A 17,345-nucleotide genomic window follows, 5' to 3' on the forward strand; every position below is an offset into this window, starting at 1 on the left:
GATAAATACGAGTATATAAACGAAGGTCTAATCGGTGTATTAGTTTCGTGTTTATCGAACTGTAATAAAAATTTACTAAAACGAAGGTCGCGTTAAAAAACTACCTATTTTGCAACAAGCTGCAGGTGACATGAAACATTGAGGTGGAATGTCACAAAATCAGTTGCGTTAAAAAAAAAAGATTGGTCAACAACAACAACAAACCATCAAGCCGTTTCCCCGTAGGGGTAGGCAGAGATGATAGAACGCCATGTCACCCAGACCTTGCTTCCTCTACATTAATACATCTTCTCATGCACGCACGCCGCTTATTCCTACTCTTAACATGTCCATCTTCAAGTATTTGATGGAGTTGATCGTGCCATGTCTTGCTCGGTCTTCTTCGTTTTCTGCATCCATCAACATTCGCATCGTAGATTTTTAGCCGTTCTTTCGCTGTCCATTCGCTCTACATGTCCAAACCGACGCAGCACCCCTTTCTCGATTCTGTCGATAATGAATGTCTCAGCCTAACGCAGTTCACGGATCTCGACATTTGTGCACCTATCATACATCGTTTTACCGCACATTCGTCTGAGGGATCTCATTTCGACAGCATTTAACTTTCTTACATAATTATTTTTCCAATTTCATACTTCGCTCCCACACATTAGAGTTGGCAGTAGAACTCCATTGTGAACTGCTAGTTTTGCCTCCTGCGATAAACATTTGTTTGCCAAAGTAGATTTCAGTGCACCGTTCATCATGTTCCCGGCACTCACCCTCTTTTCAATATCTTTCTCAGTCTTTCCATCCCTAGTAAACATACTTCTCAGATACACGAATTCTTCTACTAGATTCTGATCTTACATTTAGTTATATATTCATCCCTTTTAAAAACCATCACTTTCGATTTATCAACATTCATAAGCAAGTCGCTTTTCTTGCATACAGCGTAGACTTCTGTTACCAAGAATTGCGGGTCTTCTTTGCTGCTAGCAAGAAGCACGGCATCGTTAGCATACAGAAGACAGTTAACAGTTATACCACTCATTTTTGCTCGCTTTGCAAAGATTGGTCGCTTGGCGATATGAGAGTTTCGCACGAGCTAAAAGGCCCTGCCCTGGGCCTCAGGCTAATCGTAAAGTGGACTATCTTTAATTATCCAACAATTTGTATAAAACTTATGGTGAATGTGCAAAACTGAATAAATAAAAAACTGTAGTTATAAACAGTTCGGGAAAGGGCGAGCGCTTTCCCCGAATTCGTACAAATATTCATCGTTACGTCTGAGTTTCATACAATTCAAATATTTTTTAGGTGGAAGGAGTTTATCAATTTGGTATTGCTAATATCATGACAGAAAATAGAGCGCAGTGGAGGAAGAGATACGGGACTTTGCTGCAAACCAATCCCCAAGATTGAGACTGTGAAGAAGAATGTCATATTTTTACGGATGGACATCACAGACGAAGATGGTGTATATTAAGAAATTCTAATAGGAGTTTAAGGATAGCAAGATTAAGAGAATTCAGTAGGAGTCGTTTGTTAGTGACGAGTAAGGAGTGTTTCTGATATGTGGTTAAGATTTATTTATTTATTTATTTATTTATTTATTATCATTATATTACATACACAAAATTATAATTTATGTAAAGTTGCTTTGACTGTCTAACTAGGGCTATTTACCCCGTTCTAAAACAGTCAAAAAAATATAAAAAACAGTAATCAATTTATAGAAACAGTTATAAAGATACAGGACAAAGTGAAAAACAAAGTAAAAAATGGAGTAAAAACATGGTAAAAAATGTAGTAAAAACATAGTAAAATTGTAGTAAAAACATAGTAAAATTGTAGTAAAAACATAGTAAAATTGTAGTAAAAACATAGTAAAAATGTAGTAAAAACATAGTAAAAAATGTAGTAAAAAAAACCTAGCAAAAAAAATAAATTATTAAAACAAAGTAATAAATGCAGTAAAAACATAAAAACAGAATACATAGTAAGAAACATATTTAAAGTCATAATAAAAAAATGAAGGTATGTTGTATAGCAAAAAGCGTATTTAAAGAGAGAAAAAAAAAAAAACAGCATATTAAAAAATAAAGTAAAAGATGTGATAAAAAAATAAATACATAGTTAAAACAAGTTAAAAAGTCATGAGGATCTTAAAAATTAAATCAGCAAAAAAATTAAATCACCAAAAAACTAAAAATATATATTATAGATTAAAATAAACATATAACAACTATGTTAAAGGCTGTAGTCTGGTAAAACGCACGCAAGATTAGGAAATCATACGATTTTGCCATTTTAAAACGAATGTTTTTAAATAAATTAGATGAAAACAATATTTTTTTTATGTATTTCTGTTAAAAAATATACTTAAAAGTTTTATGTAACTAAAATACGATGACTTTAAGACCGGCAGATTACGCCATTTTAAATTTAGACTAAACTTAGGTATCTGGGATCTCAATAAAGACTAAGTATTGAACTAAAATTTGCCGTAATAATTTGAAGATAATAAATTGAACATGAAAGTGGGCAAAGCAAAATTTTGATTTTTTGTTTCCAAAAAGAAATACAAACATTTTAAATCACATACATTTTTGTGACATTTTCATTTATTTCTACGTAAAATTATGCCATCAGTAATATTTATATTTAGAGACTTAGTCTTTGTGATTTTTAACAATGTTCCTATATTATTAGTTGTGTAGAATGCAGGTTCGATTTGATGGTAGGGAATTAGACAATTGTTTAGGTTTTAGGTAGGTTACTTCTGGGAGTAGAATATAGATATATATTTATAAGTTTGCGTTTTAGATTTGATATTTTATCAATTAAGTTATAATTATATCCATTTTTATTAGCAATCTGTTAATAATCATAATTTTAATAAACACACTGGATAAAACGTTCTTCATGTTGAAAATAAAATATTAAAATTAGACAACTTGGAAACTTGAGAAATTAGAAAAGCGTTTCATAATAAGAAAAATATAATCAATATTTATTTTAGTCCACTCCTGTCTAGTTTTAAATATCGTATCCATCTCACTTTACACTTCCCATCTTTACAAAAACAATATGACAAAAAGACTCGACTTATTAGCTCCATATGTTTCGATGTAATATTTAATAAAAAAAATAAAATATGATAAGATTCTTTAGTTAATTAAGCCTTCATAAATAAGCTTGTGTAGCTTTGAAACTGATCGGTAGAAAAAAAAATATATAAGCGGTTAAAATCAAAGTTTCTTAGATTTATTTTACTACGATGTAATATAATTTTAACTTATAAACTATAGATATTGAGTGGGTGCAATCGTATGGATAGTTTTCAGGGCATTCACTCGATCCAAGTAGGAAAATATACGACAGCGATAGCAACATCCGTTTTATACTAATTCCGAATGAATCAATTTAACCGGAGAGACAAACTCATCCACTACATTCAGCGCAGAACACAGAACGCCAGTGGAGAGGAAATGATGATGATTTAATCAACAGACGTGGAAGATAATATGATTACGTGGGAATGCTCGCTTTGTTTCTAGGCCATGACTGCCGGAGGACGAACGAATCGCAGAAAGGGAATCTCCCGATCAGACAAAATTACAATATTTTTTCTATCGTTTGATGTACGAAATCACAAAAGTTCGTTTTTTTTTGTCAAAATTAAATCTGAACAGAAAAGATTGGCCAATTCGACAGTTTTCTGAAGACCTTGTGTTTAAAGTCACAATTATTATTCAACAAAACTGGGGTCTTTAAATAATAATTAAGGCGGCCTCCGTGGTGTGTGGTCAAGACGCTTGACTCACTCACGGAAGGTTCCGAGTTCGATTCCCGGTGAGAACACAAACATTACATGTGATTTTTCTCAAGCCTGGGTGTTTTGTGATGTAACTTACAACTGTAATTGGGCCTCCTGGCCTGTTGTGGTGCAAAAATTAAAATATTAAATAAATAAACTAGCCAGAATTGAAACCTCGGTATACTGTAACGCAAAATACTGTTCCCTCAATAAATAATTTTATTTGGTACTTTCGGGGGTGGTTTTCGTTAAACCGAGGCCTATAGAAATAGGAATTATTCATAATTAATAAAAATATCGCCGCATCATATTAATTTTTCTTGTAATATTTTCCTCGGGGAAGCATATTAAACCATTTGAGAATATGTGCACCTTCACCAAATGTTGCCTTAAAGGGCCTTATTAACGTAATATTATGTTGCCTTAACCCTTTATGACACATATTTTGTGTTGATTTGCTTCCTGCAAATCTAACAAGATATGTTCTTTGATTAGATAATAAACTTATTTCATTTTAAAAAGCTGAGTGGAATTCTGATACGTTACCTTACCAGTGTACGTTATTTTGATACCCTGGTGAAATAAGACTTATTATTAAAACGAAATATTAGAAAATAAATAATTTAATAGGGAAATATCCGGTACTACGAAAACCGATATAAATATATGAAATGGATCAAAAATATATGAAATGGATCAAAAATATATGAAATGGATTTAGAATAATTGATTGTATTTTCGAAATCGATATGGATATTGTGGAGAAATGTTTTCATATATAACTTTAACGAAGAAAATATTGAAAAATATGTCACTAGAAAAAGGCGACATGTTTGGCATTGATGGTTGTGACGTCAAGATTCGTGACGGTGTTCTATAAAAATTTGAATGGTTTGGAACAAAGTTGATAATGAACATGAATCGTGACGTATGGCCAATGCAATGACCGTTTTGGCGGGAATTCAAATTTACAATTTAAAAAATATTTTTTATGCTACTAATAAGTAGCTAAAAAAATTGCCTATTCTGGTAGTGTATTTATGTACCACTTGTTAAAGGGACTTATTTTACATAATAAATATATAATCATGTCTGAGTAGGGGGAAGACGATGCCTATCTCTAAATGTATTTAACAGATTAGCGTACTTTAGGAGTATCTGAAAGAAAGGACAATGCATATGAAAGTATGTATTTCATAAAAAAATATACATTAATTAGATACTCCAATCGCATTCAAGAGGTGAAATTTCAATCACAAAATCAATACATATCATTAATGATTGTTTTTATTTCATTCTCTCCCTTTCTGAAAAAATTCAGTTCCTAGACATTATTTGAGAACGAAAATGTTAAAAATGTCATGACATGTCATGACATTTTTAACATTTTCGACAACAACATGTTGTTGCATCGATGTAACGATATAGCTTAAGGAACGAGATATGATAGAATAGCATTGACCACATAAGGTGGGCAGCTAAAGGTCGCGACATTCACGATGGTCATTCTAGCTACAGCAAAACTGGCGTGGAATGTTAATATGCCTTCAATCACAGCGGAAAGATGAACTGGCATGGCGAGACTGGGTTTACTGGAGGTTAACGGAGACTGAAGATGCAGTAATCACAACTAATCAATATTGTCAACTGATATAAAACATACATAAATTCATTAGCGATTGTGACATTACGACTCTTTGTGTACGCTGCGTAAACCGTAATTAATTGAACAAATTACTGCATTGATTAACTGAACATTAACAGCAATGCCTCTCTGACATAATTATTTTATCAAAGACCCAAGGAGTGTTTTTCTGCAAAATTGTAATGTTGCCTCAAACAATGAAGATGGTGGTTCGTGGATATCAAATAAACTTACAATAAAGAAAAAAATGAACTCGGTATATTATCCTAACTGGACTATAAAAAAAAAACATGTACTTTTATTAGGCAAACGTAAAAAAAAACATTGAATAATGACTTAGTAATTAAGTAAATAAATACCGTTTAATATTATACTAAGGCTTATTAATAGAAAGCCGGGTAAAAACTTCGACAACCCTGGCAATACTAACAAAATGTTAATCTGGCTTTATTTCACAATCTGACAGACGGTAAAACAATCAAATTATTAAATATTTTTTATATTTTTGCACCACAACAGGCCAGGGGGCCCAATTACAGTGGTGAATTACATCACAAAACACCCAGGCTTGAACAAAATCACATTGCAATTTTTGTTTTCTCACCGGGAATCGAGCCCGGAACCTTCAGTACGCGAGTCAAGCGTCTTGACCACTGCACTACGGAGGCCGTGGTCATTTGTGAATTCGCTACTTACACATGAAATGTGATCCTAACCTATTCTCATTTAATCCCAGCAGTATTTTGACACTTAAAAACGACACAACGCGGCACAGTTAGTTTTTAATCGGCAGTTGGGTACTAAGGCCAAAACATAAAACTACTGATTTATGAGTAGTTTAGTCGGCTTCAGTTTGGTGCGCGTACGCGGTTTCTGGACTATTATAATTCTATGCATACACCATTCTGTATACGTTTCTTTACTTTTTTTATTTATTATGACCGGCACCTGTTGATTTTTTTACTTTAAATTTGATAACTTAAACCAGCTAATGATGAGTTTTTCGTGATTATTTTCTGTTAAACCCTTAATAATATAATTATGTAAGTATAGTAGATAAATTGTAAATAAACATAAAAATAAGAACGTGCTTACCATTCGAGAATACATGCATCGATCAATTGGACCAAAGATTATATTTTAAAAAAGACTAGGCCTATGACACAGGAAAAAAACAAATGTTTTGCAGCGAAATTAAGTTCATAAGTCTTTTTTTAAATAATTTGATCGCGTTCTGATAGGTAACTTGATCACGATGAACCAGAAAGAACGTCAAACTTTGTATTTATTTTCAAATAAAACTTTAAGCTTTATTACGGTATACATAGATGAGGGGTTGGGAGGCAATCATCAATTTTGTTTTGTCCTCATTAATGATGAGTCTTTCGTAAAACCTCAAGAAGGTATTAATGCTTTCTAAAACGATGTTTAGAAGATACCACCTTCAGAATGGAAAAAAAAAACTGTTTCAAGAATTGGTTCTAACGCATGCAAAAGTGTATAAACTTAAAAGCGAGTATTTTGAAAAGCAATAAAACGATTTGTAAGGAAAAAAATATTGAATTGTTTTTTAAAACACTTACAAGGCGGGCCTCGTAATACACGACGTAAAAATTCGCAAATTAAAAAAAAAATCCTGAGCAATATCTCGTTTGGTTGTCTGATTCGTGAAATACCGCTATTAAGATGTCCGAATACGCCAGTATGTGGAAATAATATAAACGTACATTTATCACATGAAACCTGTCAGTGAGAATTGCACAATATAAATTCTTTAAGATGATCATCGATTTACTAATAGTTAGTAAATAGCGAAATTCGGCCTTGCACCCGGCGTATTTACGTATTATTATATATTCTGAAATTGATCAAAGATAGTTGCAGAACCTGTTACATTAACAACAAATTGAAATTTCGTGTTTGAAAAACAAATAACATTTGATAAATATTTCAAATAGATATTGAGAACCTCTTGAAAAATATATATATTTTTTTAAAATTTATTTGGAAGTTCAACAAGAATACATACAATACATACATTTTTTAAGTGAGCATAACTAACGTTCTTTACATATATTCTCAATTATAGAACTTCAACATCTTTCATAAATTATATAAAATAAGAGTGTAAATTCAATTTAAGTAATGGTAAAGATTAAGTTTAGTGAAAGGTAAAAATAAAGAAAGATTTTTTTTTTTTTTTTTTTAAAGAAAAGAAAAGAGAAATTAAAAACATATAAGATATAATAAAAAAGACTAAAATTAATTTACATACACAAAACTAAGGATTAGGCATTTGATCTAAGATACAAAGTAATGTTTTTTTTTTTTTTTTTTAATAATAATATCGTGGGGTAATTAGTACAACTAGGTAACTTAAAAATCAGCATTTTTTAGAGTTACCTACTAAAAACACATATTTTAACTTTCCTCCATGAACGCTACAAATAGAAAAATCGTGATCATAGAATTAAGAATAGTCCAGAAACCGATACGCACATCAAACAGAAGGCGACTAAACTACTCATAAATGAGTAGGTTTACGTTTTGACCCATTAGTTTCTTCGTAGACGCCGCTCAGCACGCAACTCCTGATTTGAATTCAACAATGCCGTGTTGTGTCCTTTTAAAGTGCAGAAATACTGCTAGGATCTTAAAGAAACAGGAAGCAATCACATTTCATGTGTAATTATCAAATGAATGTGTATGTAACAAATGCATTACTTAAAAATTGAATTATTTTTCCGTCTGTCAGATTGTCGAAGAAACAAAAGGAACATTTCGTTAGTGTTGCCAGGGTAGTAATTTTTTTTACCCTACTTTGCTCATCTGACGAGAAAATAATGAAAATTGGATCTCGGATTAAACAACACCGTGGTGGACATTTGACCGACATTATCTTTAAAACATCAAATATTATTTAACATGATATAAAAATATCCGTTTTATGTAAAATAAAATTTGTTTTATATTTTAAGTTTAAAGTTCATTAATTTAATTACTCTTATTAAATGACCCTTTACTTATCTACTCTGTTGTGTCAATCAATATTTCCGCGCGCACAATAAAATTTTAGAGAAATTAACAGATTGCTTATTTTTACGTTACATTTGTGTTATAATTATATTTTTTCCCATTGTGCAACATTACGCGGCGACATCACGAATGCGCGCGGCGAAAGTGAAGCATAGTGGGGGAATTATTGGACACAGTCCGATGTATTCAAATATGATTCTACGCTCCTTCTGGACTATTCTTAATTCTATGGTCGTGATTCGTTTAAATTATATCATGATGGTTTGAATGCATGGATTGTCAATTTATAGCATTCATGGTGGAAGATAAAAAAAATGAGTTTTTAGTGGGTAATTCACAAATGCTGATTATAAAGTTATCTATAGCTCAATCACAAATAACTATTGACGTGCTAATAAGCGACGTGAACAATTTCTCACCATGGTCGTTTATTGTATTCGCGATCACAATGTAACATCCGTGAACACCTAATATTAAATGCGAAAATATTTACGTTTCGCGACGTGTAATCCTGCTGCGCAATCACACATTTGAATTTCATCGGTGAAAATAAGGAAAATATTCCATAACTGCTTTTTTTATTTATTTATCGCGCTATTTATTACATTTAGCCGGCGGTTGGCAACCCAAATGTCAAGAAAAGCAGTCGCCACAGTAATTGTAATTTTATTTATTTATTTTTAGACAGATACTGGACGATTCACCAACGTGTGAGTTAGCGATTTCGTTGCCAATACGCGCGCTAAGATACTGGCCGACGTATTGGCCAGCGCGTAGAACCGCCTTAGGCAAAATAGCGAGCAGAAGGGGGCCCGAGGGGAGAAGAACTTGCGGCAGTGGTATGCCAAGTCTTTAGTTGAGCTTTTCAGGGCAACCGTAAATAACGTTATGTTGGCCAACATGATGCAGACGTCCGATAGCAGAGGAGCGCCCAGAGAAGAGACATAGTGTCATTTTCATTATAAATATAATGCCCACCTCAAGGGCGCTTTACAAAGTGATTTATATAAATACTGATTTTAATTTTGAAGTCGGCCTCGTGGTGTAATGGTCAGCGCGTTTGCCCACCATGCAAGAGGTCTCGAGTTCGATTCCCGACATGGTTGGTATGAAATATTTATTTAAAAGGGTATTTTTACACTAAAAATATTTTATAGTCCCTGGACTAGTACCGGAAGCGTGAGACTGATCATCTTACCTTAATGTAACAAAAACTATCAAGATATGCTGCGATTGGTGTGCTAATGTAGTGCCCTATGTACCATTAGGTGCGGAAAGGGAATGATGATGATGATTTGAATTTGAGTTGAAATTTAAGGATTTTTTAGTGTACAGTTTATATTGTTCTATATTTGCTGCAACAGAGAGAAAACATTTTTAAGAATGGAAAATGGAAGACTAGGCATTTACAGGACTAATGACTTTTTATTAGCTGGTTTGAGTGCCCACTTTAGACACTGTGTAACATTCTTCTGTTGCAAAAAATTTTGATCTGAATAACTCCCTAGGGAGGAAATCCAGCCAGTCTGCAAACGTTTGGCCATACTCAAAACATTTTTAAGTTTATTTTGTCATACAGATTTAATAAAATGATGTAGAGAACATTAATTGATGTATTCCTCTTTCCGCACCCAGTGGTGCATAAGGTATAGTGCATAGTGATGAATCTTACGCTTCAGGTGCCAGTCCAGGGACAATGAAATATTGCAGTTCAAACAACTTTTCATGCCCACCCTGCTAGGAATCGAACCCAGGACCTCAAGAATAGCAGACAAGGCGTCAGCCACCACACAACAAGGCGGACTTATCTTCACTCGAATTTCTTATTCAGAACCGCTCATACAGGGTTCTGGTTCTATTTCACACACAGAACTGTATCCATTATCCGCCCGGACACAGAGGTATAAATAATGCAAATAATTGGAAAATATTTTGGATTAGGTAATATGAAATTCCATTTATGACTTCAGTAAAAAACTTGGGTATTATCATACATAAGCACGTAGGACGGCACAATCAGGTTAACGAAGTTAGTGGTAAACTTTATGGCAGATTGCACTCACTTAAAAGAATTCAGAATTTCTTGGCAATTAATGATAGGCAAACATTAGTCCAGAGCTTACTTTTTCCATTCCTTGATTATTCATACTGATGTTATCCAGATGCTAATTCTGAACTGCTTGATAAGTTAAAACGAATGCAGAATGTTGGTATACGTCATATCTTTAATCATTGCCAATTTGACCACATACCCGAATATTGCACGCAACTATACTGGTTTAGTATCGGGCATAGAAGAAAAATTCTCATTCTATCACTTCATTACAATATTTTAAATAATCCCACTTCGCCTGTTTATCTGAGAGAGCTCATCCAATCTATATCACGACATGGGCTATCTCTTCATTCTAGTAACGAGAGAACTGTTTCAATACCTACTCACTGCTCTAATTTTTTTGCCTCCTCTTTCACAGTAGTAGTTGCTCGATTGTGGAATAATCTACCCATTAATGTCAGTGACACCCCTTCTTTATTCGCATTCAAATCACGATGGATGGAGGAGGCTTACGTTCAGGAGAAGACGGCTACAGGCTGAAGAAGAAAAAGAAGAAGATCCGATGTAGACTCATGTGACATCATAGCCACACAAGAGTTCAAAAATGACTAGTAAGAAAAAAAGATACCTAATATTAAAAAAACATTTACATATCTACAGTTAGATATATTTTGCTGAAGATTACTGTCGACTGGTAAGCGCATTATCCCTACCATGCCTGAAATCCCGGGGTCAGAACATGGCGAGTTCGACGTGAAATATTTATTTAAAAGGTGGTTTTACACTACAGTCTTTAATGATAAAGAACTCACACGAGAGGTAGTATCATACATGGTCAATATAGTGCAGGCAATTGGTAAAATAAACCAAAGTAGGGAAGAAAATGCCGAATACTCCTCTAGTGGAACGGAAGGCCTGTTGACTACTGCCAACAGGCCGGTTTCTCCTGAAGAGTTTTAAGTGGTTTCCTCTCCACATGAGCAAATGCTGAGAAGTTCCCGATTGGTCCACATAAGTATATCCCTCCTGATCCCAACAGTTTAGATAAATTTAAAGATATTAATTGCAGAAAAATCCACCTTTTTATATATAAATCTTGTATTTTATAAGCAAGGTAAATAATAAAGCAACTCCCATATATTTTTTTTTTTTAAAGTCTTTAATGATCCTTGTACTGGGAAATGATGAATGAAGCTGATCACCTTGCCTTCATGTATATTACAAATGATCTCTGCAATGCTTTGATAGGAGCGATAGGTGCACAAATTTCGAGATCTGTGCAGTACTTATACAAGGCTGAGACAAGCATTATCAAAAAATTCAAGAAAGAGATGCAGCGTTGGTTATGACATGTGGAGTGAGTGAACTGCGAAAGAACAGCTAAAAAGAATTTACGATGCGAATGTCGATGAATGCAGAGAAAAAATAAAGAGGACATGGCATGACCAAATCTGACAAATAATTGAGGATAGACGTATCAAAAGTCAGAGTCCATGCATGTATTAAATGAAGCGAGGTCTGTATGCAATACAGAGTGGTGGGGCGTTCTATCCCCTATGCCTACCTCTTTGGGGAAACAGCGTGATAGTTTGTTTGTAAAATCTACCTATCATTGTACATGGTTTGAAACAAATTGCAAGATATCGTACCTTAGCAAAATGTTCGCCATTGTACTAAATTCAATTAATTTATAAATAAATTATGGATACCTTAATTCTCATGCATTCAGTCCGATGCATGCACTCTGGTTGTGATATTGTTATTGAGTGAACGTATCTAAACTTACATTTTTGTTTATAAATATTTGACTATCACAAAGTTTTCAATGAAACATAAAAATAAAATATAAAACATTTAACTTTCTTAGTGAAAGTTCATTGTGATTAAATTAGTATAAATATGTACATTTAATTTTATAGTGAAGATACCAGTCTCGAAGATGTCAAAAAAGCGATGAGACTGATGACTGGTTATTCCAAATTCGTGGATTTAACTATCACTCGTCCTTTATTCATTTAACACTGTTTGTACTATTTTCAGCCGATCAAAAAATTATAATTCAATACATTCTTTAAATAAAAAAAAGATGAGTTTTTGACATGAATAAAAACTCATATGGCTGAGGCATTTAAAATTTTTTTTTTTTAAACAATTCACTTTCAAAATCTATATATTTCATATTTGCAAACCAACACAAATAAACTATATCTGTGTTATCACAATGTACATATAGAGATAAATTGTTGAATCTCATGCTTTACCGTTTTCTTTGTTGATATTAGTAACCATGTAAAAATATTTTATTAACATTTTTTCTTATTAACCCAGAAAACCACATAAAATTAAATATGTACATTAACATTTAGAGAGTGCAGGTTACATCCCATAAAAGGAAGGAAACAAATCGATAAGTTCATTGCGAGTAAAATAAAATATCAACATTTATTTTTTACCGTGAGAATTCATTAGGACTGTCTGATACTTTTTTCCCTAATGGGAATATAATCTTGAAGACTCACATAATATGCACTTTAGAGTATCACAATTATCACAATTTTGGGAGACAATTCAACTTAACCTCACTCTATCACGGAAGCAATACAAGACCAAACACAACAAAAAATAGATGACACTTTGTTCTATTTTGTCAGTAAGGAGTGTTCTGTTAAAAGGCAGTGTGCAATATAATAAGCGCAGCAAAATAAAATGTGACATATAAATGTTGCCAGTTAACAAATGTGTCACGATCGAAAATCAAACTCACCTAACTCCATTTTTTAAAAAAGGCATGAAACCGATTGAATAAAAAATATTGATTTACGTTCAAACAACAAATAAAATTAAAAATTTCAAAATCATCATCGTTCTTGTGTATTCTGTGTTTATGAAATAACTTAAACAATAGTTAACACTTTTTAAGAAAATGTTAAAAATGTGAAAAGTTGTTGAGTTTTAAATCTCCACAAAAGTTGTTAAAATTTATAATTTGAGTTATCTGAAAATAACGTTCAATTTACACCGCCTCTAGTTGATAGAAGGGGTGATGGTTAAACTTGAAATTATTAAAAAAATATTATGATAATTACTGAAATGAAATCTGCTAACAATAAAAAATATTTAATTATTAGCCAACGTTTTGACACGTGGAAAAAATATCACCACCAAAAAGACACCCTCAATCCGGATTTGAGCGTTTGACTCAATTAATTTACGAACAAGACACAAATTATTATCAACATCAGAATTGACTAAACTTAATCAAAAACCTTTCAGATACATATTACCCATTTACAGTGATTTTAAATGATTGTGCTGTGTATTGTTCATCTTTTCGCCAATATTTTAGATTGCAATACTGGACAATAAAGATTATTTAGAGTAATGTATCATTTACTGACCAAATCATGATTAACAAGTAAATTATTTTTGATATAAAAGGTAAAAATATATCTTCATACTTAAAGACGAATATTGAAAATAACGTCTGTATGGAAATATATATTTTTTTAAATACCAAAAACTTACTTTTGTTGTCTTTAACTGATGCCTATACGATTGACTCACAATTGTCTCGCACAAAAGAGATGCATTACATAGGTGAGAGAGGAGTAGAATAAAAGCATGACAGTATCAGAAATGAATGTGCAAGAAAAGTAATTATTTTTAAAACTCGTCTTTTTGCTTACATCCCGCGTTTTTTTCACCCTGCACATTTAATTTATTTTTAAAGTTCTTACTTTTAACTTACAGTTTTTCGGTAGGCGTTTTAGGCTCCTGGCAACACGTAATCTTATTGCCATGTTTATTATTTTATTATTATCAACAGCTGAAAGACGCGTAATGTCACGCGATGCCAGTTATTCTGACATTTTTGTTTTGTGAAAGTGCAGTTCTTTAAAATATCTTGAGTTGATAGTGTCCGTCATCGATGTGTTTTAAAATTTTCCAAAATGATTAAGGATCCGATCAATAATTATAGCGACGAATCCGATTCCGACGGATTTGCCATACCGGAGTTACAAGGAGTGTTGAGCAAATGGACTAATTATATCCACGGATGGCAAGATCGCTTCATCGTCTTGAAAGATGGAACTTTATCGTATTATAAGAATGAACACGATAGCAATTTCGGCTGCCGGGGTGCCATCAGTCTTCTGAAAGCCACTATCAAGGTAATCATTAGTTCGTGAAGGACATTCCAGAATCAGTCGGGCGTGTATACTTATAGTGTATTTGTTGTTCTACGCTATGAATAACAACAATCGTAATTAGTCATTACAGTTTTTCAGCGAAGAAATACTTTTTTTCTGGTAAATGAGTAATAACTCAAAGTTTATTTTATGTCATAACATCACTTTGAATTGTGCATCTGACGTTTATGTATATTTTTAGATTGCGTTGTTTTCGTGGCTTGTTTATTGATATTTTATTTGGTTTGTATATTTTATTACTCATCTTGAACCTACGTTTGTTTCTGAAATTCTGTGCTTCGTTTAGAGAAGAGTAATGCTTCGTTAAACAACATAAATAAAACAACAGTTAATAACAATCAAACGTGATATTCAACAAGACTAGCCTCAGCTATAATTTATTATTATTTTAGTGTATTATTAATATACCGCTATAAGTGGCACATTTTAACAGTGATATCTTCTCGTTTTCTTTTATAAAATTATTTTATATGAAAACAAGAAATATCAAAACTAATTTATATTAATTTCAATTTATTGTACGAGTGCTAATTACTGTAATTTAACATGATTACACCAGGAGCTCAATCACAGATGGCTATCGACATGCTAAAAAACGTGCTAAGTATTTGAGCAATCACCACGAACAATCATGAACACGCTGAAGTTAAAGCGGTCGCGTTGCAAAACGCCATAGATAAGTTCCTGTGCGAGATTCAACCAATCCTCTTGAACTGACCGAAGTTGAATTTCGTTTTGCAACGCGACCGCTTTAACTTCAGCGTGTTCATGATTGTTCGTGGTGATCGCTCAAATACTTAGCACGTTTTTTAGCATGTCGATAGCCATCTGTGATTGAGCTCCAGAACCTCTTTTTACACGGTTTCGAAATAACATGGTACAAAAATTTATTATGTATTTTTTTTAAACATCCATTTAACTATGCGTAATAGTAATATAATTATACTATTCATTTTTAGAATTTCCTACATACTTACTAGGCGAATAATAAATGAAAGTGAATAATCTTTGTTACGTTTTTTAAGAAGTATTTTGTTGTCATGTTATATTTTTTAATTAAATTAATATACAATATACAGTGTGTTCTTTAAAACCTGTCACATCCGAAACCACGATGATCAATATGACCAAGAAGACATATTGGCACATTAAAATATTTTTTTGGAACGAATAAAATTTTAAAAAATTAAATATAAAAAAAAGCAAATGGTTGTTTACTTCTGCAGGACAGAAACGAGGAGATGGAGGGGGGAGTCTGATACTGCGCCGCGCTCCCCTCACTTCTCCCCTGGAGAAGTAAGCAACCATTTGTTTTTTTAAATATTTATTTTTATTTTTAAAATCTGCGTTCTAAATATTGTTTTAAATATGCTAATATGTCTTCTTGCCTATACTGGTCATCGTGGCTTCGGATGTGACAGGGTTTAAAGAACACCCTGTATATTTTTTGATATCCCGAATTATTTTTTATTGCGAGGAAACCCATCCACGATTGTTCTTTTTTTAAACGGTACTGCGTGGAACTTATTCACCGATTTGTAATTATATACCTCACAATAGTTCAGGCAATATAAGAAGATACTTTTGATTTTTGACAGATTACAATAGTGATGTCGGGTTGTGGTCCCGCGGCTAGTGTCTCGGACTCAAGGGCCAAAGGTCCGTCGTTCGAATCCCACTCTACTCCAACTTGATTCCATTTTCTAATAGTGAGTTATTTACAACTCGTTGAGAATGGCCCTCAAAAATAAATATTTGGGTAAATCATAAGAACGCAAATATTTATTAAAAAAAAAAAAAGATTTAGCAGTCTTTTTTCTTTTGATTTTCGATATCGATTTTGCAATTTTTCTATTTTTTTGACTTTTTTGAAACGGATTGTCATATTTACGACTACATGTCTTATTACTTACTAAAAATAAAATCGTTAATGTAAAAAAAAAGTACATGAAAGCAGTCTAATTATTTGTTTAATTTGGGCATTTAATATAAATTCATAAATCAAGGTAAATACATAAATCGATCTTTCATATTTTATATCTTTTTGAAACTTGTGCAATAATATACACATACATGTCCACCCTCATTCCATTATAACATCCACTCACCCACCCTTCCTTACCACTTCACTCAACAAACACACTAACCTTCACAATGTCTTAAACATATTTATAAACGCAAAGAAACCGATTTATGTATACTTCATGTATTTCTGTGGATAGGTATCTGTCATTGGTTTTGTTCTTTGTATATTTTTTATAACATGTATTACTGTTGATATGTTGAGACAACAGTTGCAACAGAAATAGCTATATATAATAATATATAATGTAATAATTAACATACTGAATTGTATTATGGATCACAAAATAATAATCGCAAGTGAAATAGTGATTACTGGCTAAATTTTGGGGATGGGCAATGCGAGAAAAACAGTTAAAGTTACTAATTTGTGAACATGCCTAGTTTCAAGTGTCCATCACGCATAATAGAATATATATATTTTTTAAGTTCAACTATTTTTTATTGGCGCATAAATAAGGTCGATGTCAAAATTATTGTCCATTAAATTAAATTAATCGTATTGTGAACTCC

The 17,345-nt window shown here is 32.6% G+C and overlaps 2 protein-coding genes across 5 annotated transcripts in view; one reads left to right on the forward strand and one right to left on the reverse strand.

Annotated features, from left to right (window-relative positions):
* The window catches only part of Dab (DAB adaptor protein), a 70,454-nt gene extending 57,229 nt beyond the window's left edge, over positions 1-13,225 (reverse strand). For 2 of the 3 annotated variants that reach the window (XM_088228773.1, XM_088228772.1), the window contains exon 1: positions 12,993-13,225. In XM_088228773.1, the coding sequence (XP_088084899.1) occupies positions 12,993-13,005 (13 nt within the window). In that variant the 5' untranslated portion in view covers positions 13,006-13,225. The remainder of the gene's footprint in view (positions 1-12,992) is intronic. The other variant, XM_088228771.1, reaches the window with a different exon arrangement.
* A 1,114-nt stretch (positions 13,226-14,339) lies between these two features.
* Positions 14,340-17,345, forward strand: part of cert (ceramide transfer protein) — a 139,743-nt gene continuing 136,737 nt past the window's right edge. For both annotated transcript variants that reach the window (XM_088228744.1, XM_088228746.1), the window contains exon 1: positions 14,340-14,711. In XM_088228744.1, the coding sequence (XP_088084870.1) occupies positions 14,490-14,711 (222 nt within the window). In that variant the 5' untranslated portion in view covers positions 14,340-14,489. The remainder of the gene's footprint in view (positions 14,712-17,345) is intronic.

The sequence above is a fragment of the Micrasema longulum genome, unplaced genomic scaffold (genome assembly GCF_059751315.1).
Source record: "Micrasema longulum isolate JH-2025_06_02 unplaced genomic scaffold, ASM5975131v1 h1tg000607l, whole genome shotgun sequence".
Taxonomy (NCBI): domain Eukaryota; kingdom Metazoa; phylum Arthropoda; class Insecta; order Trichoptera; family Brachycentridae; genus Micrasema; species Micrasema longulum.